This window comes from Aedes aegypti, chromosome 2, assembly GCF_002204515.2.
Source record: "Aedes aegypti strain LVP_AGWG chromosome 2, AaegL5.0 Primary Assembly, whole genome shotgun sequence".
NCBI lineage: Eukaryota > Metazoa > Arthropoda > Insecta > Diptera > Culicidae > Aedes > Aedes aegypti.
In genome coordinates, this window is record NC_035108.1 from 247,958,971 (window position 1) to 247,982,578 (window position 23,608).

General features: G+C 38.1%; 1 protein-coding gene across 4 annotated transcripts in view; it reads right to left on the reverse strand.

The window, feature by feature from the left end:
- Window positions 1-966: 966 nt before the first annotated feature.
- The window catches only part of LOC23687597 (FK506-binding protein 5), a 38,280-nt gene continuing 15,638 nt past the window's right edge, over window positions 967-23,608 (reverse strand). For 3 of the 4 annotated variants that reach the window (XM_021844755.1, XM_021844756.1, XM_021844754.1), the window contains exons 3-4: window positions 1,725-3,563; window positions 967-1,492 (exon numbers count right to left, since the gene is read on the reverse strand). In XM_021844755.1, coding sequence (XP_021700447.1) covers window positions 1,437-1,492; window positions 1,725-3,561 — 1,893 coding nt within the window. In that variant the 5' untranslated portion in view covers window positions 3,562-3,563 and the 3' untranslated portion in view covers window positions 967-1,436. Of the gene's footprint in view, window positions 1,493-1,699; window positions 3,564-23,608 lie in introns of all 4 variants that reach the window. The other variant, XM_021844757.1, reaches the window with a different exon arrangement.

A 23,608-nucleotide genomic window follows, 5' to 3' on the forward strand; every position in this document is an offset into this window, starting at 1 on the left:
CTTGAATAGTCGTTGAACTCAAAACATGTTGCAGCCTAACTACATCAGCCTGCATGGAAATTATCCAAGTCTGTAACTATCTCTTCACGCCTGTAGATCTGATGACCTATACTGCATGTAGTTCATCAGCATCCTTAAACAGTCGTTGTACTCAAATTATGGTACCGTAAGGACGCCATTCACCGCTCAAGCTCCATTCACCGCTCATTGCATTATTTTCAAATATCTTAACAAATTTCCGCTATAAAAGTTGGATTGTATCAAGATGAAATTTATCTGATTTTGTATTATATTGTATTGATAAAAAATAATGTTATGCTGTTTAAGGCGGTAAACATGAGTTTCACAATGATTTTATTATGGCAGATCGAAAAATGCTTCTTAGCTTTCATGGTTTAGTATCTTGTCGTACTATAGTACAAAGATAACAACCAGCTAATGTTAGTAAAATAATTCCAACTAGTGCTGTATATAGGATACTTAGGATGAGCGGTAAATGGCGTCCTAAAACTGTATACTTTTTTACATTTCAACTTTTTTTCCAACAAAATCAAATGTTTTATCTTGCTTCAAGCGCAAAAAGTTGTGAAAAATATCGAACAACCTATTTTTGAAAGAAATAAACATGTGGAAATGCTGTTAAATGAGCGGTGAATGGCGTCCTTACGGTAGTGTGTCATTATACGAGCCCGTATGGATATCAACCTTGTTCTTAACCCTCCTCTGAAAGGTCACTGGTTACGCTAACAGATCTAAGGGCCTGTACTCAATGAAATTCTTGTATAACCTTGAACTGTAATTGAACTCAAAACTTGGCGGAATATATTTCTATGAGGCTATTTGAGTATAAATGTTTTTCATAATCCTTCGAACGATCACTAGTTACGCTTGTAGATCTGAAGGCCTTACGTAAAAATAAGTTTAGGTGTTTAAACAATAGTGGTGTGATTTTAATAAAAATACAGGTTTCGTTTAAATATTATATTTATCTTAACCTATTGCAAGCGTAATGTTACAACACTGGACAAAATGATCGATTCGATGTTTTATTTCCTTTTTACTTCATCGTGTGAATGCTGGCAATTTTAAAAAATAGTTCATCCACTATCTCGAACGAATCAATCGCGTTTCCGTACATCTATAAGGGTGTCGGGCCAATTTGTTGGGAAAAAGACGACTGTAACTCGAAAAAAAGCTTTCAAAACGCCTTTTTGGCCGTTGGAATAGAATCATCTGTAGGTATGGATGAAGTATCCATCGTACAACAGATTAGCGCGACACCCTACTGGAGATGTTTTAAATAAAAGGTATCATCACGTGGCATAAACCTGTCCACAGGTTCCACGTGCATTCTTAAGTAGTAAATATTAATCTACTTCGCTGGACGGACATTCTGCTTTCCTAGAAGAGAGATCTCTCTCTGCCTCTCTCATTGCTCACTGTGCCTTCTTTTGATCCTGTTGCAGACGCTTGCTGTACCCTCGGATATTAGCTAGAATGATAGAATGAGTCACTAGTTAGCGTTTAGAACAAAAGCTAAAGCAAAAAAGCAGGTAAGTGTTATGCATGGAAGGCACGGTATGCGTTAATTCAAAGGTTTAAGCAGAAAGCACTGTTATAAATTGCGTAAGCAGTGCTTTGTTAGCACTAGGAACGGTAAGCATCAAATAGCGCAAACGATTCAAAACATCTCATTTACATTGTATTCTGTTTATTGTTCGAACCTGGCAACTTCTTCTTTCCCTTTTTGCCCTCTGTTTTAGGAGCAGGTGTCGTGGTGGTCGTTGTCGTCGTGGTCGTGGTCGAAATTTCCGCTTCCTCGGCGGCGGGTTCCTCAACCTTCTCCATCACTTCGCTCAGTTTAGTTACATCCTCTAACGCCTTAGTGGCTGTACTACTACTGATACTCGAATCGTCAGCTTCTTTCTCAGATGTTTCGCTTTCTGCGATCGTTGCTTTAGTTGAACTCCCCTCCATTTCAACGGATTTCACTGTTTCAATTTCTGTTTCTTTTGCTGGCACTACAGAGGATTCAGTTTCAATAGCATCCTCCTGGACTGTTGCCACGGGTTCTACAATGAACACATCGGGTTCTTGTGATACCTTAGGTAATACTTCCTCAGTGGCCGCAGGAGAAACGCTTACTGTAACTGGGTCGACTACAGTGCTGGTGAGATCGATGGATTTAGTTGCAACAGTGTCGTCCTTTTGCATCTCTGTTACTGTAGAATCTTGAATTTCAGCATTGACAGTTGTTTGGTCAGTGGATTTTACCAAAGGCATATCTTCTTCTTGTTTTACAGACTCAGACTTGGGAGAGATAGAGGAAGAATCTTCTTCTTTTACTTCATCTTTCACAGTTTCACTCTCAACGGTCTGGACTACAGCAATGTTTTCCTTCGGTGATTCGCTTTCAACCGATTTCTTGTCGTCAGTAGCTGATTCAATAATCTTTACAACAGGTTTCTCTTCTTCCTTTTGCTCGACAGGTTTGATAGGTTCAATTGCCTTCACGGCAATTTCTTTTGTTTTAGGCTTTTCAATTACAACCGTCACCGGAATCATTCTATAGGTAGGCTCCGCCTCAACAGTAGGTTTCTTGTTTGGAAGATCTTCCACGATTGGGATCACAGTCTCATCTTCTACACTTTTAGCTCCTTGTTTCATTCTCTCCGTCACCACGGGCACCTGAGTGTCCTTCTGCGTTACAACAGCTCTTGCTTCAGTAGTTGCTTCTTCCTTCACTGTTTTAACCATTGTTTCCTTTACAGCTTCTTCAAGAGTAACAACGGGTGATGCCCGGATTAGTTCCTTAGGAGATTCCTCGCTGGAATTGTCTTCTTTCGAATCATCATCGTCATTAGCTTGTTTGGAATCCTTTTCTGATTCATCTTTGTTCACAAGGTTTTGCGGCTTCTGCTCGGTTGATTTCGCTAACGGAGCTTCCACAACAACTGGCTTTGGTTCCGAAGTGGATGTATCTTGAACAAGTTCTACTGATTTAGTTTTAGAATCTTCAATCGTTACTGGTTTAGGTTCAAGAGTGTTCGCTGTTGGTTTCGGATCAAATGCTGATTTTGATTCAGGTACGTCTTCAATGGCTTCTGTTGTCTTCGGTGTGACTTCAGCTGCCTTGTCAATCACATTCGATGCAGCTTTTATTTCCCCAAGTTTTTCCGAAGCTTTTTCAACATGTACATTTGCTTTAATATCAACTGATTTGGTTTTGCTCTCATCAGCCGTTGGTGATTTCACAATGACTTCCTTATGTAATTTAACAGTTTCTGTAGGCTTTGAAGTGTCTGACGATTTGGCCACTTCTACTGGCTTTTTCAAAGCACTATCTGAAGACTCGTGCACTTCCGAAACTGTGACGGTGGCCGGCATTTTAATGTCTGGCGACATGGCCTTCACTTCAACGTGGATTTCAATTTTTTGTACTGTTGGGACATGCTCTTCGTTTTCCGCAGTTTTAGCAGTAGCTTTGACTTCTTGAGGAGTCGGGAATGCCACGGTGACACCAATCACCGTTGCCAGTAGGACACACTGGATGATTTTCATTTCTGTAATATAAGTAGAGAAGAAAGAAAAACGTTATTTAAGTGTTAATGTATACTGATAGTTGTTAACATTTAACTTCAACAATTTTTCAATCTATCATATTCGTTCCACTGTGATAAACAAAGACTGTATCATTAAGTTAAAAGTCGCAATCGCAATTGTTTTACCAACGCAACGTCCTTCAAGGCCGTCGAAGTATGCGTTCCGCTTACGTTTAGTCTTTATTACTCTGGCCCATCCGTAAAGCAATATAAATCAGACTAAGATTATCTCTCTGCAGATCACTAGAAATGTAGCCCTTCAGAGCGTGAGAATAAAGAACCCGCAACACCCGTGCAAATAGTTGAACCATTCCCGAGTTGAAAGACTGTGAACTTTTCGAACGCCATGAAGATACTGTGGTGTTGTGCGTCTTCTTTTGATGAGCTGATTAAATTATATGGTTCCGCTCGAGAGCTTGTCGTGCTTGTTTCATCTGGAACTGTTATGAAGATATCGCCAAGATGAACAACTTCCGTCCATTGAGAATAGTTATTTTACGCTTCGAGAATTTATTGCTATGAAAGGTGCATAATGTTTTGGGATCGGACCAAGGCTTTTTATTCTTGGTGTGAATTTAGAACGATGCCATGCCTTAAATTTTCAAGACCACCAATCTAGAGCACCGGACAACCATACAATTTCAAAGTCTATGTTGAGCTTTATTTCAATAACTAGTCCAATGTGGTACAATTTATGTCATGGTAAGCCTAAAAATTAGTTTGAAGATAAAAAAATTGTATAATATTGGTCCCAGAATGCTACCTTCTCGAGTAGAGATGCATAACAAAATTATGTTGAAATAAAAACAATGTTTGCAATGTTATCTAGTTTTACCATTATTATGTTGTTGATATATGATGTTCAATATCACATCAATAACCAATCATAGCAAAATTTGTGGTTGACATGTTATCTTGGATCATGCTACTTTTCCCCGAATGTCGTTTTCCCGAATGTCATTTCCCCGTATGCCAGTTCCCCGAATGACTCGTTTCCCCGAAAACCATTTCCCCGAATGACCTGGTTACCCGAAAAATGTTGCAGTTTAAAAGTGCAAGAATAGTCTTTAGTGACAGGGTGCTGAACTAGAAAGAACGATCAACAATCAAAAGAATGATATATGTGATCATTCTAGATAAAACACATATTGCCAAAAATGCTGAGGACGGTTAAACTCGAAAGAACCGCCAATCAAATAAAGAAGGGTGCATATCCGATGACCAGTACTTCCACCACCTTGAAATACAAAAAGTTATGACAATTGTGAGTGCTAAACATTTTTCGGGGAATTGGGCTATTCGGGGAACTGGCATTCGGGGAACTAGCGTTCGGAGAAACGACATTCGAGGAACCGACATTCGGGGAAAAGTAACACAACCGTTATCTTGTTATGTTAAAATAACATAACTGTTGCAGGATGTACCGCCGGAAGATCTGGTTATCCAGCCTCTCTACGATTTACAGAATGAGCAGACAATCTCTACGCTCGGTCTTCTATGGGATCCTAAGGCCGTTAATCTCCGATTTAAGGTAGAATTACCTCTCCCTGCTGCAATTCTTACCAAGCGGAAAGTTATGTCATACATTGCTCAGATTTTCGACCCTCTGGGCTTCCCGAGGAGGAACAAATAACTCCCCAATAACTTATGCATACCATTTTTTGGTATCATACCAAAATTAGGTATTGTTCAGTTGTCAATACCTCAATTTGGTATTATAATGGTATTGAAAAAAATCTTAAAAACAATTACAAATACTTCATTGAGCTATTAAAAAGCTATTGAGGTCTGCTGGAGGTATTGAACTACAATTGAAAAATTCCATTTTTATATGAAAATCCATCAAGTATTATTGAGGTATTACAATACCTGATCTAGTTATCAGTTTGGTGTTTGTAGAATATGCTTGAGGTATTATTTGAGGTATTTTACCTCTTATGCAGGTCTCATTCATACCTCATTCAGGTTGTAAGTATTGGAAATTATCTGGTATGGAATACCTCAATTTGGTATTCAGTAGATATTTTCTTCTGCTCGGGAAGTGGTGGAATTCCCCTTGGAAACATTTCTACAACGCTGCGGAACTTTTTCTATGGGAGGGGCATATTGACCGGTTTGTTTTGAAACGTCAAGATTTGAACCGTTTAAAGAAAACGTCTTGTACTCTTTTCAGAAGCTACCTGGCAAGAGAAAGTTGCATGTAGAGCATGACCAACTAAGTAAATAACACTTAAACACCAAAAACTATATAAGTAATTCATTTCCCACTGCGATAGAGCAGTTTTTCCTTAGGGGGGAGTGTATTATACCTATTTACCCTAGTTATCAAATATACGTTGAACTACAAGGCACGTTTCGTCGTTCGTTTTTTGGTCGGTCGATGACATCGAGTCCAAATTCCATTAAGTATTGAGCGAAATAGCCAACTTTATCTCCGGCGCGTTTGTAGTGTCTGTCCGAAGTGCATAAGGGACATAGAAAATTTCCATGGTTGATGGTTTATCGATCGTGCGTAAGATCTTCTCGGTGCTAGTCAAGGACTAGCGGAGAAAGTCCTTTGAGACTCGGCAAGGCGGGTATCGCCATCAAAAACAATAAATCTAATTCGCGCAAGGATGCTACAAGAATACTACAAACATCATTAGAAAATCATACTTTCCCATTATAGTAAAATATGCTATTATTTTGATATTTATAACCAATGGAACACCGCTAGCGCATGACGGCTCACCATAGTAGCATGTCCGAAAGAACTTGAAACTATCGAGAACCAGAGCTACAGGTCCAAAGCCCTGATAAAGGTGGATGGTTGTGATGGCTATGACCGTGGTCATCATGTAAAGAACAAGCGGACGATGCTGTATCGTGTCAGCATCGAGGAGGCAGCCCCTCTAGCACGATGTAGGTAGCGCAACCCTGGTTAGGTGGCCTATCGAAGACTCTTCACCAACCAAGAAAGGCAAAATTAGAGCAAACGGATTGATTTTACGGCAACAGACCCGGCAACGAATAAAGGACAACGATTGGAAAGTTGGATCTTGGAACGTGAGAACTTTGAATGAACCCGCGCGTGTTGGGCTCCTGGCTCGTGAACTGCGGAATGTCGGCGTGAACGTGGCAGCTATCCAGGAAATACGCTGGCCGAGAACCGGAGAACGCGAATTCAGAGCGGTGGACCCCATCGCCAACACTTCATTCAAGTACATCATCTACTACAGCGGTGGCGACAGAGCAGAACATGGAGTTGGCTTCATAGTGATTGGGGAGCAGATGAAGCGAATTATTCGGCGGAAACCGGTAAGCGACCGAATCTGTGAATGAAGGGCAAATTCTTCAACTACAGCCTGATCAGCATATATGCGCCATCGAACGATAAGCCCGATGACATGAAGGATGAGTTCTATGAGAGCCTGGATAAGGCCTACGGAGAGTGCCCAAAACAAGACGTCAAGATAGTCATCGGCGACGCAAATGCGCAGATCGGGAAAGAAGATTTTTTCCGACCCGTCATTGGAACGGAAAGCCTTCATTCCGTTACCAATGATAATGGCCTGCGGCTAGTAACCTTCGCTGCTGCTAGAGGGATGGCAATCAGCAGTACATACTTCGCACGAAAGAATATCCGCAAACACACCTGGCGACACCCGAGTGGCGATGCCTGCTCCCAAATAGACCACGTGCTGGTTGATGGGCGACATTTCTCAGATGTCATTGATGTCAGGACCTTCCGAGGCCCTAATATCGACTCGGATCATTATCTCGTTGTAGCTAAAATTCGGGCGCGGTTATCCAGCGTCACGAGTTCCGCAACACACAGAACGCTACGCTTCAATATACAACGCTTGTCGACTGATGGGGTAGCTGGGCAGTACCGTCAGCAAATAGACGAGAAGTTGGGAAGAGCCAACGTTGCTGGAGACGTCGACAGCCTGTGGGACCCTATCCACGAAGCTGTGACAACAACGGCGCGGGAAGTGATCGGCACTGGTCAACGACGAAGACGGAACGACTGGTTCGATGAAGAGTGCCAGAGGGTGACAGACATGAAGAATGTCGCCAGAAGCCGTATGCTTGTGGCCGGTACCCAACAGAACAGAGAGCGGTACAGGGCAGCGAGAGCCGAAGAAAAGCGAATCCACCGCAGAAAGAAAAGGCAGCACGAAGAAAGTGTGGTAGCTGACGCACAAGAAAGCGTGAACCGGAATGATATGCGGAGATTTTATGCAACGGTCAATGGTGCGCGGCACAATACCGTACCAGTGCCCGCCATGTGCAATGACCGAGAAGGGAATTTGCTGACCGATAAAACGGCGGTGGCTGCCAGGTGGAAGGAGCACTTTCAGCAATTGTTGAACGGTGAGAATGGAAATGTAGCGAGGAACAGGATGAACATAGATGACGACGATCAAGCTGTGGACCCACCGACCATAGGAGAGGTTAAAAAGGCTATCGGCGAGCTGAAGAACTGTAAGGCTGCTGGGAAGGACGAGATCCCGGTCGAGCTTCTCAAGCACGGAAGCGAGCAGCTTTACCAGTCGATCCACCGAGTACTTCTGAAGGTATGGGAGGACGAAGAATTGCCCACCGGCTGGTTGGATGGCCTCATCTGCCCTATCTACAAGAAAGGGCACAGACTGGAGTGTGCCAATTACAGAGGAATTACCCTGCTGAATTCGGCGTACAAAATTCTGTCGCGCATCCTGTTTAACAGACTAAGACCGCTCGAGGAGTCCTTCGTCGGCAATTACCAAGCTGGTTTTCGTGAGGGCCGTTCGACAACGGACCAGATGTTTAGCTTGCGGATGATCCTAGACAAATTCCGGGAGTATAACTTGCAGACTCACCATCTGTTTATTGATTTCAAGGCGGCGTACGATTCAGTGAAAAGAAATGAGCTTTGGCAGATAATGTCTGAAAATGGTTTTCCGGCGAAACTAATTAGGCTGATACGTGCTACGCTGGATGGCTCGAAATCAAGTGTTCGGATCGCAGACGAGGTGTCAACCTCGTTCGTGACGTTAGACGGATTGAAGCAGGGAGACGCACTTTCGAATTTACTGTTCAACATTGCACTTGAGGGTGCTATTAGATCTGGCGTGCAAAGAAATGGCACTACTATCACAAGGTCGCACATGCTCCTTGGCTTTGCGGACGATATAGACCTGATTGGAATCGATCGCAGATCAGTGGAAGAGGCCTTCGTGCCTCTGAAGAGGGAGACAGCGAGGTTAGGCCTGACCATCAATTCTACCAAGACGAAGTACATGGTTGCAGGTAGAGATAGAGTCAGGCATGGTGGTGTAAGTGCTGAGGTAGTGTTTGATGGGGATGTGATGTGGGAGTTGTTGAAGAATTTGTTTACCTTGGAACACTTGTGACATGTGACAACGACGTTTCCCGCGAAGTGAAAAGACGTGTTGCGGCTGCGAATAGGGCCTTTTACGGACTGCGTAACCAGCTTAGGTCCCGCAGCTTGCAAACCGAAACAAAATTCGCCCTATATAAAACATTGATTCTTCCGGTGGCTCTCTACGGGCACGAAGCGTGGACGTTGAAAGAGTCAGACCGGAAAGCTCTCGGTGTTTTCAAGCGTAAAGTGCTGCGGACAATACTCGGTGGGAAACTCGAAAATGGTGTGTGGCGCAGACGCATGAATCACGAGTTGTATCAAGTGTACAAAGATGCAAATATTATCAATCGTGTAAAATACGGCAGACTTCAGTGGGCTGGTCACTTAGTGCGAATGTCGGAAGAAAGAATTGCGAAAATAATATTCAGCAGGGAACCAGGTAGAGGTCGGCGGCTTCGGGGAAGACCACGAATACGCTGGCTGTACGCAGTGGAAGAGGACCTGGCGACCCTAAACGTTCGGGGCAACTGGAGAAGTTTCGCCCAAGACCGACGAAGATGGAGCTCTACGATACGCCCGGCAATGGCGTGATGCTACGCTGTAGCCATCAAGGTATCAAGGTAGGTAACCAATGGAAATGAAGCATTTAAACAGCCCTACATGATTTTTATCTATCATGGTTTATCAGGAATTCTAAAAAAGACGTTACAAGAAAGAGAAAAATTGTTATTCAATATTCTACCATTAAATAAAAATGTTTAATTGTCAAAACTCGTTATTTATTCGTTTATAATAAAGTTGAAATTAAAAAAAACTTAGCTCCATACACAAAAACTAAGGAATATATTATTACGACATTGTAGTAAAAAAGTAACATATAAAATAAAGACAAAAATAAATTGCAGAATAACATTTATAAGAAATAAAATGGCCCTTATCCGTGAAAAGCTCATTATAGTTATTATTTTGCAATCAACATCACAAAAAAAAATTTATTTTGTTGTTTCCTTTTGTCAATATTTTGCCATTGGTTTGTGGCATGAATCAAGATATTTCTTAGCATTTATACCATACAAACTGAGTTTTTATTTTTATTATTTCAACTCTTATTTCAAACAAACAAATAACAAATTCAAACATTCTATTTTAATGGCATAATTTGATATTCATATGCATTTCTTCTCCTACCCGGTTTGCGGAACACCTGCTTATCCAGGAAGTCTTTCAGCCTCAGACTTCTGAAAATTAACCTGTACGACTTGACGGATAACTATGAGTTATTCTAGCAATGTATGTTGAAATATTAAGGTCCTTAAATTTAACAATCAAATCATCATCATATGATTGGAAGAGCATGATAAGCTGATTAACTTTCTGATTTGTTGAATCGAATGTAATTATTCACAAGCAAACTTAAATTGAGAATGTTCATTATAAACCATTATTTTGTTCTTTTATAACTTTATCAAACAATTTACTAATGGAAGAAAACAATCTGAGAGAACGATACCTAGGAAAATCGGCAGGATATTTGTCCGATTTTAACAATGGAACTACCTTGGCATCTTTTTATTTGTCAGGAAAATATACCAATTGAAAATATTTATTGAAAACATCAACCATGAATGATGAACTACTTTCTAAAAGTTTATCGATAAGGATTTTCCTCATTTTTTAACTTGTTTTACAATAATTCTCACTTCTTTCAAATTAGTCTCAATCTCTTGATTGAGAATGCTTTCGAATCCTTGAGCAACTTGATTTTCAACTGGACTAGTGATTACTAAACTGTATAGTAAATTATTAAGCTTTGCTGTTCGATAATATTTTGTTTTCCTCTTTCAATGCCGGAATTGTAATTTTATTTCTTTTTGTAGATTATGCCAAATAATTTCTATAGTAGGATTGCAAATTTATTGATATTGGCTTCTCCTTACGTTATCAAGACGGATCAAGAGTTTTCGTCATCTATCAAGACCGAGAATTTATAATCGTCTTTTATTACACATTCGAATTGTACTTCACATTTTGATATTGCAATCAGCGTTGCCAGGTTAAAATCTGTATTTTTTCTTTGAAATTTTCGTATTTCTGTATCCTGGTCCAAAATATCTGATATAGCCATGATAATTCAACAAGAAATTCAAAGAAATACCTATCAATTGTAACTAAAATGCAGAATTGTCACAACTCAGCTTAAATTTTAAGGTTTGCAAAAATATATGTTTTCAGCTGTGCTCAAAAATCTGTATAAATTTGTACAATTTTTTTAAATTCTGTATAAAGAATCTGCATATCTGTATTTTTCCAAAATATCTGTAATCTGTTTCAGATTATTGGTCAAAAATATTTGATAAAATTTGTACATACAGAATAGTCTGTATATGTGGCAACCCTGATTGCAATGCCCCGTGCTTCAACAAAGAAATTTGATCGGTTATTTTATGATTGAGAGCGAAAATATCCCATACTTGCTGTTAAAGAGAAAAACCTATTTTAAATTGCAAAATTTTATTGCTACACACGAACTGAATGAACCCTGCCAAATCAAAATCTGATATGTTGCATTGGATGCGAAATTTGTTAACCCATATTTTGTCACGCGTCTCTTAAGCGTCACGCTGATGCTATGTATACAAAGAGAAAAATTTTCCGAGCGAGCAAAATAAACAAAATTCAACAGCACGAACGTGAAGTGTTAATATTACAAAAACAAGAAAATGAATTGTTTTAAGACTATCAAAATGTAAGACAAAGTTGCTTGTGTTAATAAAGAGCATATTTTTTGCAGAGAGTCATGCTAAAATATAAGCGATTTATGAATTATGACCAAAAATTGTGAAAAACTGCCATGCTTACGGAGTTTTTGTACCTGAACACTTCGAAAAAATGAGAATACCACAACAACATGTTCGCAAAGCTATGCTTTTTTCGGGTGGCACACATTTTGTTAAAATGTTGCATAAATTAACTACCAATATTTTGTGAGGTAGAGCTGGATAAACGGAAAAGTTTGGATCTCTTTTGAGGTTTCAAATAAGTTTCAGTAATGACTGCTATATGTACATATAGGGTGCCGGTTAGACTGATGCAAATTTTGAAGTTTTTACTCCCCTATGCTTAAACGATGTCAATTATGATAGAAATGATCCTCCCAAAATTTGAAATGATTCGGAAGAAATTTGGTTGTGCACACGCTATTTGAAGTTTCTATGGAAAATGCAAACCTTTTGTGTTCAGTCCTCTAACAGCTCGTCATAATAATCTATGGAAAAGTGAACATACTCATCTCATGTGGAAGTTTCCCTGCTACAACTTTGCCGAAGACCACATTTTGATGGGCCGTAAGGATAATTAGTTATTAGTGATACCAAAGTATATATCATGCTGAGATGATTATTCGATTACTTTCAGAGCAACACTGCTTTTTTGCTGTAGAACATAGTAGCCTGGATTACTTTGATCTATTCTTCCCGCCAGAAGCACCACTGTTGCCTGCCGAACAGTTGGTGAAGCATGTTACTTGCTAATCAACTTTATGATGATGAATAACAATTTATCCTGACGTCCAATCAAAAAGTGGTCTTCGGCAAAGTTGTAGCTGTGAAGTTTTCACATGAGATGAGTGTGTTCACTTTTCCGTAAAATATTATGACGAAGAGATAGAGGGCTGAACACAAAATATTGGCGTTTTCCATATAAATCTCCATATAAACTTCAAATGGCGTGTGCACAACCAAATTTCTTCCGAATCATTTCAAACTTTGGGAGGATGCTATTTACCATAATTAAAATCGTTTAAGCATAGGGGAGCTAAAATTTCAAAATTTGCATCACTCTAGTGCCGGTACCAATGGTTGTAATGTCCCAGTAGATTGGACTATGGAATATAACGTACATTTTTCGATAAAAACGACATGTGCTATTTTGGTGGTTAGATCGCCTCTAGTTTAGTCGATTTGCCAAATTTCAGCTTTTTATGTTATCAAAAAGCAGGGTTGGGAAAAATTCTGAAATTCACTCTACAGTAGCCAAGTAAAGCCAATCACAGTCAGCGAAGCCAGTGAAACTCACGCCCATCGCTGCTGTAGGCAAAAAGCCTTGAAAATGGCAAAACACCCGAAGCTAAGGGCAACCCAAAATTACTGTAGAAAAATGTTCTATTTCCCGCTGCATTTCCCGCATTTAGAGCCTTTAATGGCACTAACGATTTAGAAAATGAACCAATGCACTGCCCATAAAGGCATAACTGTCCCATATTGAATTAGTAGGCATTGAGAAAATAGAGCTTAAAGTTTGAGTTTTTTCTTCTCATACAAATGTTTATAATTTTCTAGTTCATTTTTACATGCAATATTCATTTGAAACAGTCGCACAGATAACTCATTTTGCTTATACTGATCAGCAAAAAATATAAACTTGAACACAATTCACGTTTAGCAGTTGCTATTGGAGTCAAAAGTTCATATAGAGACTGTAATGCCTTTATTTTTCAATATGGGACTACACCAGCTTCATATTTTCCACAACATTTTCGAACAAAGTATGTTCATTTTCATATGCATAGTAAAGTATTTATTAAAACATGGATGTTGCGATGAAAAAAGGTGTTGGTTCGAAAATCCATATGGGACAGTTATGCTTTTATGGGCAGTGCACGAGTTCACTAATTTGACGTTTGGGCGGTGCCGAATTCATTCGTTGCTATGGTCACGTAAATAACACGGCACCGCTCAAACGTCAAATAGTGAATCCGTGCATAGGTCCATAGTGAACTCGTGCATCGGTCCATTCATTCACCCAACATAGGCTACTTGATGAGATTCACGTTGTTAATCTACTGTACTGGGAAGAGCCACGTGATTTTCGCCAAATTCAAGCCTACTACTAGTACCATTCCCAGCACTGTCAAAAAGTCATATAAATAATTAGGTTTGTGCAGAAAATTTGCGCCCTTGCACCAATAGTTTCCGTCGTGTTCTAATAGTGGATCAACGGATGGAAGCAGTTTTTGAAAAAGATGTATAAAATTGTATAAAAGTTCTTTATGCTTCATTCAGAAGATATTAGTTGCTGCTCCGTGGGAAAAACGTTAAACCTATGTAAAAATTTACCATTTTGTTTAAAATGTCTTGCATCATTCCCGAAAGTCTACTACTTTAGCACTAGCGCAACTACTGGAACACGTGTACCAATAGTGGCTAAAGCGATTTTATGTTAACAAAATAGTTTTATCACTTTTTTTATATTTTTCCCATACAGTAGAGGATGAAATCTTTCTGTTGACGCCAAAAGATTTTTGTTAAGGCTTTTCGTTATTTTGTTATGATTTTTTATAGCTTAGGTAGTCCACTAATGGCACCGGCACCCTATAACATACATAACTGTTAGAAATTTAACTGGATCTAGTTGAACTAGTGCCGCAGGCTATGGTTGGCGTTAGAATGAAATTTGGGCTATGACTATGAAGGCATCTGACTATTTTTCCTCATACGAGAATCCAAGTTCGGCTTTTTGCTCGTCTGTGTATTGATTGTGGGATGAAGTTTCCCCACTTTTCATAGTATGTATCGAATTATACGTTCGTGTAAATTAAGTGTTGGACACTTAGGATAAAACTATTTGACTTATGGGATCATAAGGTAAGATGAAAGTCCCCCAAGAGAAACTAGGCTTTTCTATATTTTGAAAACCAAGCAAATTTTCATGTCTAGAATTCCCAGCATCGTGTTTCGAATTAAATTTGAACAATAATGTTCAAGTTGTCGTCGGGTAGCCACAGATCTCACCACTGCGCTACGAAGGGCTCATTAAAATCTTACATAACCCAATAAAGTCATTACCCCCAACGGGCATCAATCGTCATTACAGAGATCAATGTTCAATGTTCTGAGACATCTCTCCTTAAATGCAGTGTCCGTGGAAGCACACCAATTACACAGCATGTAGTGACCGAACAAGGAGCTGAAACCTCTCCGATAATCAACATATTGAAATCGGTACTTAACATTCTTTGTTTGTTTGGAGATTTATTAAATGTACTCCAATGTCATCGCGGCGATGATGTACTTGTATCTTCATTGTTTGATTACTGGATAATCGGTTGCATTCACCACAAATTTATTATCGCTACAGGGGCACGCAGTTGTTGTCCGTCCCAGGCCATCCAAGCTCCAAGTCCATTGTCCATCTGAGTCGCCTTCGTCACTGAAAAAAAACCGGCTTTGACCTTGACTCTCATTCATTCAGCTATAGCTTGTGCCATACTGTCTCTTCGAAAACCGAATTTTTCGGCTCCAAAAGGTGGACACAAAAGGAGGAGCTTCACACGGGTAAACGATCGCCGCATTTATCAAACATGTTATCTTAATATGATCAACTCGGAGGAGATTCCTAGCAGTTGAGTGCTTTTCATGCAATTAATCGTAGCTTGCGGCTTGCTACAAATTCAACTTGATGAAGCAAACTGATTCCACGGTGTGTCTGGAACCGTTATTGACGAAAACAATGACCATCGACTCTGTACCCACCATTAGAAAGGTATGCATTCTCTCCGTGATTTTGGAAACGTAAATTTTTCGATAATGATGGCTTCAGACACACCTTGGACTCTGTTGATTCTTAACCGCCCCAAGCCATGCATAACACCCATTTTTTTCGCTTTTGTTTTGAATAATAATTCGTTCATAATTCACCAATCTACAGATGTGGTCAAATCTGGGCGTATGCTACGGCCGTGCTAGACGATCGATTACGAGCGCCCCTTTGCATGCAATTTCGGCACACCACAGTCGAGTAAGCAAGCCGAAACCGTTGTAATCGATCGCCGGTACCAATTATTAGTTTTTCGATTGAAAGAAAACATAAAATTCAACTTGCTTAGTTTGTAAGCTTGGATAGAAAAACATAAAAACAAATCGTATAACCCGGTCACAACGGTAGCTAGTAGAAGAGGTCGTTCCCCATTCACAAGCTTTCGTTCTGAACTTGAAGGTGGCTCACCCAGAAACAATATATTCGTCTAGTCCTAGTAGTAGTACTAGTTTAAGTAGTAACAGCCCCAACAGAACGAGTTATTTTGTTCGTTTTAATTCTGGTCTGGTTGACCATAAACGGCGGCTGTGGAGATCAACTCGTGCTGATTGAAACCAGTTTGACTACTAATATGCTAATCAATGCAGACAAATCAAAATGCCATCGGTTGGAGGTGCAAAAATGTAAAGAATGATCAGCATGCAACATAAGAATAATACTGCACTCGAGTAAGATTACTAAACAACATCAGGAATGTAATTATTCCGAAACTAGTTTTAAGTATTTAGGTGTTCTAACCTAACCTTCTTTAACCGAGTGGTTAGAGCTCGCGGCTACAAAGCAAAGCCATGCTGAAAGTGTCTGGGTTCGAGTCCCGGTCGTTCCAGGATCTTTTCGTAATGGAAATTTCCTTGACTTCCCTGAGCATAGAGTATCCATCGTACCTTCCACACGGTAAACGAATGCGAAAATGATAACTTTGGCAAAGAAACCTCTCAGTTAATAGCTGTGGAAGTGCTCATAAGAACACTATGCTGAGAAGCAGGCTCTGTCCCAGTGAGAACGTAATGCCAAGAAGAAGAACCAAACACACTGTATTCCAATTCGCCCAGATTTAAATAAGTGTTAAAAAAAAAACTCGTATGATTTTTTCTTCCTCGACGTAGCTTTACTCTTACGGATCATTAAAGGAAAATTGTGAGCACTGATGGCATTGAAACAAAGGCACCATCGTGTATATGGGATTTCACATTGTGGGATTGTGATATATCTCAAATTTCAACAGATGAAAGCCAAGAGTTTCTTCCTTTATTTTCTGCTAAAATCAAAATAATATATGTATCTGAGGATCTAGTGCAACTTTTTTTAAATTCTGAGTTCGTAATATTATTTCAAATGCCTCGTAAATGGAATAGTTGAGGTTTGGTGAACTTTTGAAGTAACAGAGATAGAAAACTAATAAGGACGAATATTGTAGCTGCTCCAATTGTTCTCGCTACGAAACATGTCAGGTACATACACACCCGTTCATAAGTTTGGGCTCAGGTGAACCCAAACTTTTGCACGATACACCATACTGAGGGGTGAACCCAAACTTTTGCACGATGACTTGACTGACTGTTTCATTGATTTTGAATACTTATCAGATTTTTCCGCAAAATTTTCGATATAAGATTACGATTCTAATGACACCTTGTTTTAAAATGTTGGTCGATCCAATGCTGAGGAAATTAGCTATGTTTTTTCAGTGTGTTTTTTGAAAAATGTTACAACTTTAAGTAAAAATTTAGTATACAAAGTTCAAAGAAAGTTTTTGGAAAAATACATACGAAGTAAGAATAACTCTTCGCCTATCGAATGTGGATTAGAGAGTTTCAATTAGACGTGTAATCACAGAGATATGGACAGAACACTTTTGCATGTTTTTGAGGGGGTGAACCCAAACTTTTGCACGGGAGTGTAACTGTCAAACTGCATACTTTTTCGTGTTGACATTTAATCCGGCCTATCTTCACCTGCAAAAGATGTTTCAACAGCGTCGCCAGGGATTTTCTTCCTATATAGTTTCTTATCTCTATTATTAAAACTAATTTAATTGAAATGTGCGAAAATCAAGTGTCGATCAAGTCGTAGATTATGCTCTAGACCTGATCATTTACAGTCATGGGTTCCAGTTCGTCTTCTATCCTCTGCATTCAGTGTTGGGATTCTTATCAACCATATGAGCCCTTCTTCGTTTCTTATTTTGATTTGTAACTTGTAAGGGACCGTGCATGACCCACGTGGCCATACAGGGGGGTTTCCTGGCCACTTACCAAACAAATTTCTCAATCTGTTCATGGACAAAAAAAATCCGATGGGGAGGTCTGAAAATCTAGAAGAATGACCACGTGGTTTATGGACAGTTCCTGAGCAGTCGAAATCGTTCTGGCTTTTCTTCTCTACTAGGGCAAAGCCTGCTTTTCTGCTTAGGCACAACACTTGATACTTGATACAACTTTGATTCATATTACGCACAGCTTCAGATTCCGGACACTCTACTTTGTATGGGAAAGATTTCAGGCAAAATGTTTCAATTTTTGTCGTTTATAAGTTCTCACTTTCGAGGCTCGTATTGAAAAACATTTCCCTAAGATACCCGAGGTGGAAAGAATAACTCGTAATAACTCATGCATACCATATTTTGGTATCATACCACAATAAGGTATTGTTCAGTTATCAATACTTCATTTTGGTATTCAAGTGGTATTTGAAAAAAATGTTTAAAACAATTAAAAATACTTCATTTTGGTATTCGATAGCTATTGAGGACTGCTGGAGGTATTGAACTAATATTGAAAAATTTCACATCAAGTATTATTAAGGTATTACAATACCTGATCTAATTATCAGCTTGGTATTTGTAGAATATGCAGAAGGCATTGTTTGAGGTATTTTACCTCTTATGCAGGGCTTATTCATACCTCATTCAGGTTGTAAGTATAGGAAATTATCTGGTATGGAATACCTCAATTTGGTATTCAGCAGTTATTATCTTCTGCTCGAGTATCTATGAATATTTATAATGCCCAGCGGCCTTAGACATCTCTTTAGTGATGTTGGAAAAAGTGCAAATTATATCAAACAAACATCGAAACGTTCATAAATAGAAAATCAACTTGTAAAAGATTAATCGTGTGATGGTGTGCAAGGTAGGTAATTCGTTTAAAGACCTCAAAAAATGTTTTAAAATGCTAGGATCGGGTACATTGATCAGGTCAATTATAAAACCTGAATAAATCCTACCAGCTCTGAAAATGTTACTTAAAAACTGTACATTTTCTCAAGCTTAATAACGAAAATTGCAAACACATACGAAATTTGGATTCTTACCTCATACGATTTTTTTTCTTTAATTTCTATTGATGACAATTTGTGACGTTCTAAATAAGTTTAAAAATCACGAGGAATATAGAAATGCAGTCATTTTTTTAAACTTTGCTTCAAACAAACTCTCTGGATATTGTTTCTGGGTAGATGTTATACACTGAAATTCGAAAATAGATTTTGGTAAGCGGATTCACCGAGAACTCGACAGCGAAGATCTGAGTAATTGTTAGCCGAATAATTGTAAAACTTTTATCGAGATCTCGGTAAATGTTCACCGGATTTCGGCAACGTTTACCGACATCTCGGTTAAGGTGAAACAGTTTGGAATCCAGCTTTCAAGATTACACTTAAACTTCAGAAGCACTAATCTTACGAAGGAAGCATTCTTCAATAGTGTATTTTTTATTTTGCTTTTGTGCACTAGCAAAAAGCTTAAAATAAGAAAATCAGGAATTTTTGCCCACTATTTTTTCAGTTTGGTTCCTTTGAAAATGTGAGTAGGTGCACAAGTCGGCCATTGTGACGGCCATCTTTAGATACCGATATGTTTCCTTAAACAAGTAGCGACATTCGGTATCAAAAATTACCTAGAATCAGTGCCGTAGCGTGCGGTTGGTCAGGTTGGCACCCGCCAAGGGCGCCAGCCTTCAGGGGGCGCCAAAAGTCGTGATGCACTTGACGTTCAATAAGGGCCCCATCTAAAAAACAAAACTATTCATATTTTGAATATTCATGAGAGACGTTCTAAAGATTATCAATATAGATTAGTTAAACGTTTTATGATGTTTACTTTACAATTATTAATTTCATAATTTAGTATACGAATATATTAATTGCAAATATTTTTCATAACTCTAATAGGTATTATAACTGGTTTACACATGAATTTAACTTGTTTTTTGATTAGCTATTCAAAATAAGAATGAAAAATGTATTTTTTTTCATTGGTTTGTTTAACAAAGCCCTACTACAGACTATCCAAACGAGCTAAAAAACCACTATATTGATGGAGAAGAAAATACCAGCACTGAAAAAAACGCGTCCACGTTTTCTTTCTCTGTTAAACTTGGAAAAAAGTTGATGCGTTACAGCCAAGTTCATAAAACATAACTTTACTGAATCATAGATTATATCAACAAAACTCCTAATAATATATTTGAGTACAAATCTTATTAAATCCTGGAAGAGAATTCTTGGATTCTTACATTACCTTAAGAAAAAATCACACAAGTTATAAGGATAAGGATTTTTGCAGGATGCTCAGCAGGATTCCTCAAAAGTATTGACAGGATTCTCACACAATCCGGAACATAGATGAACTTGTGAATTTTCGGCAGTTTTTTCTTCGCATGCAAAATTTCCTGATATACGACTAAAAGATAAACTTTTATTTGAATTTTAAAGAACCATCCATGCACTGTGTTTTATTTCGTCGTTTTCATGCGCTTTTTGAATAGAGCCCAAACCGTTGATTTTAGCAATATAGTTTGTTCGGAAAAGTTTCTTGGTATATTAAAGCGCATCTTCCGATGAAAAAAGTTGTGTGATCAATTCACCTAGCAGTGAGATAGAAAAACTATTTTTTCAAAACATTTAGATAGACATATGGTGTCTTCGGCAAAGTTGTAGAATTGGAAATTAGAAACAACTTTGTCGAAGACATGATTTTTCTATCTTTTATACTTTTTGAGATATACGCCGTTGTGTGTGAATGGCCCCTAAAAACCATATTTTTAATCATAACTTTTTTCCAAGAATTTTGACAGTTTTTGTGTTTTCTACAAAGTTTTTTGTCATAAAAAAAACCGTGTTTTTGATGAACATATTATCACGCTAATATGATGAACATATTATCGCCCCTATAACTGCCTTCGGCGCAAAATGGCGCAGACAACTCTTCCAAATCATGAAAGTACTATATCTTACCTTTTGGCAGATGATAAAAACATTTGTCTATAAGCGTCTTTTCCTGGGTTCTTACTATTGAACAAATAAGCCTTATTAAAACGATTTCTACCTTAATTCCTTTACTTCGGGAGATAGAGAGGTGCGATGTTCAGCAAAAACACGCGTTTTAGGATATCTAACAACTTTGTAGAAGACATGAAAAATGTTAAAAATCCTGTTAATCTTTTTTTTTTTCAACATAATGCACATTAAGTCGTATGTAAAACTTCGTTAAAAATCATTATAACTTTTCATAACTTTTTACTAAGATTTTTAACATTTTTCATGTCTTCTACAAAGTTGTTAGATATCTTAAAACGCGTGTTTTTGCTGAACATCACACCTCTCTATCTCTTAAAGTTAAAGAATACACATACGACATACGGCATACTGGTATCGACCGCGTAGAGCTATGGAAAATCATGGACGAGAACAGCTTTCCCGGGAAGCTCACGAGACTGATAAGAGCGACGATGGAAGGTGTGCAAAATTGTGTGAAAGTTTCAGGCGAACACTCCAGTTCGTTTGGATCCCGCCGGGGACTGCGACAAGGTGATAGACTTTCGTACCTGTTGTTCAATATTGCGCTAGAAGGTGTTATGCGGAGAGCCATGCTTAACAGCCGGAGAACGATTTTTACGAGATCCAGTCAATTTGTTTGCTTCGTCGAAGATATGGACATTGTCGGTCGAACATTTGCAGACCTGTACGTACACCCGCCTGAAACGCGAGGCAGCAACAGTTGGACTGGTGGTGAATGCGACCAAGACAAAGTACATGCTAGCTGGTGGGGCCGAACGCGACAGGGCTCGCCTAGATTAACAGTGCACAGTGGGACGGATTGGTGTTATAGGAGGAAAGATGGAACTCACACCTTCAATTGTGATTTTACGTTAAAGTAATGTTCTACAAAGTTGATCCTATTTTGAAAAAAAAACTGGTCGGCTCGGAAATTGGGGTGGCCCATTGTGAAAAAAGATAATCATCAAAACTTTTTTATTTCAAAGAATATCGGTATAGTTTATTCTACAAATTTGAAGATCAGAAAATTTTAAGCTGATTTGACTAAAAAACTTTTTTTCTAGCTCTTTAATTCACCATTTTAGAGCATTTTTCGATAATTGACGTAGGGTGGCCCATCAAAAATAGGTATTTGTGCTTTATTTTTTTTTTTCACTTCAAGTTTCTCAGCAAAGTTGTTTTCTTATAACTTTCAGACCTAATTGAAACGCATATTTTAAGGCCAGTAGATTCATACAATTTTGCCGAAAAATAGTTGTTTTAATGAACAATACACATATTTTCACATGTAATTATAACAAACAAAACGATTTTTTTTTACATGACAATTATTTTATTTCGGCTTTTAATGTGAATGAGAAACGCGTTTTGTTTATTATCTTATTAAAATATTGCTGAATTGAGTCTGAATTTCTTGGCGTAGCTATCCTTCAATTTCCGAACACTTTTGTTTCAGTATTCGCCAGCATCTTCGGAAGAAAATCTGATTGGAAGTAACGGATGCTTACTTACTGCAAATCCGTGTACATGTAATTGTGTATCGTAGGAGATAAAGCATATCTGGAACGGTTGATTTCTTGAATATGTTTTCTGACTATGATGCTGGTTTTTCAGTCTAGATTAAGGAATGAAAACTTTGTGCATTATTTGATGACGTATAGATGTTTTTATTAATTAAGACCATAGATTAGAGAAAGCTACGCCAGGAGATCTAACCTTGCAGTAAACTAGGAGATGTTTTCAAATAAAATATGAACTGTTATCAACCTAAGATCGGGTCCCATCACTGACAAACAAATCCATGTCTATTTTTGTTCACATTTTAAGCCGACAGAGACAATGTTACCAATAAAATTCTTTTTGTTTGCTCCAACTATTTAAACATGCAGAAAATGTTCATTTTTTATAAAAAAAAACTTTTTTTTTATAAACTAAACTTTTCATCTCAGATTTTTGTACCATATTTTTAATCTGCTTTTTTTTCTGTATTACGTCTCCACTGGGACAGAGCATTATTCTCAGGTTATTGTTCTTAAGAGCACTTCCATATTGAGAGTTTTATTTGCCAAAGTTATCATTTTGCATTCGTACATCGTGTGGCAGGCAAGATGAAACTCTATGCCCAAAAAGCCAAAAAAAATTCCATTACGAAGAGATCTTTATATCAATCTACAGGCTCCAAATACGTGTTTTAATTAGCTCTTAAGCTGAGAGAAATACAACTTTGCTGAGAAACTTGATATAAAAAAATAAAACACAAATACCTATTTTTGGTGGGCTACCCTACATCAATAAATGAAAATGCTCTAAAATGGTCAATTTAACCCTCTAATACCCAAATTTTTGTTTTCGACCTAAATATTATTTTTCGTTATCTAAAATCATTCTAAACACGGTTTGGGCAATGATTTATTTTTCTTCACAAATTTATGAATTTTGGTTTTTGATTTTTATTATTTTTATTTTTGAACATCCTTATCATTTTAATTTTTTTCTTGAAGCCTCTTCTGGATACTAATTTTTGACAATAATAAAAATTTGAGTTTTTACTATACTTATGAAAATATGATTTTTTTTATTTTTTTCTGGTACATATTTTATTTTCCGTGTAACTAACGGAAACACAGATTTGAAATCATTTCAATACCATCAGGCTCTTCTTCTGTGATAGGTTGATCGTAGAAAAATATAAAAGGTACGATTTTTTATGATACACGTTAAATGAATCCCATACATTTGTAGGTTATATAAGGATACAATTTTTCAAACAATTTTTAATAATACA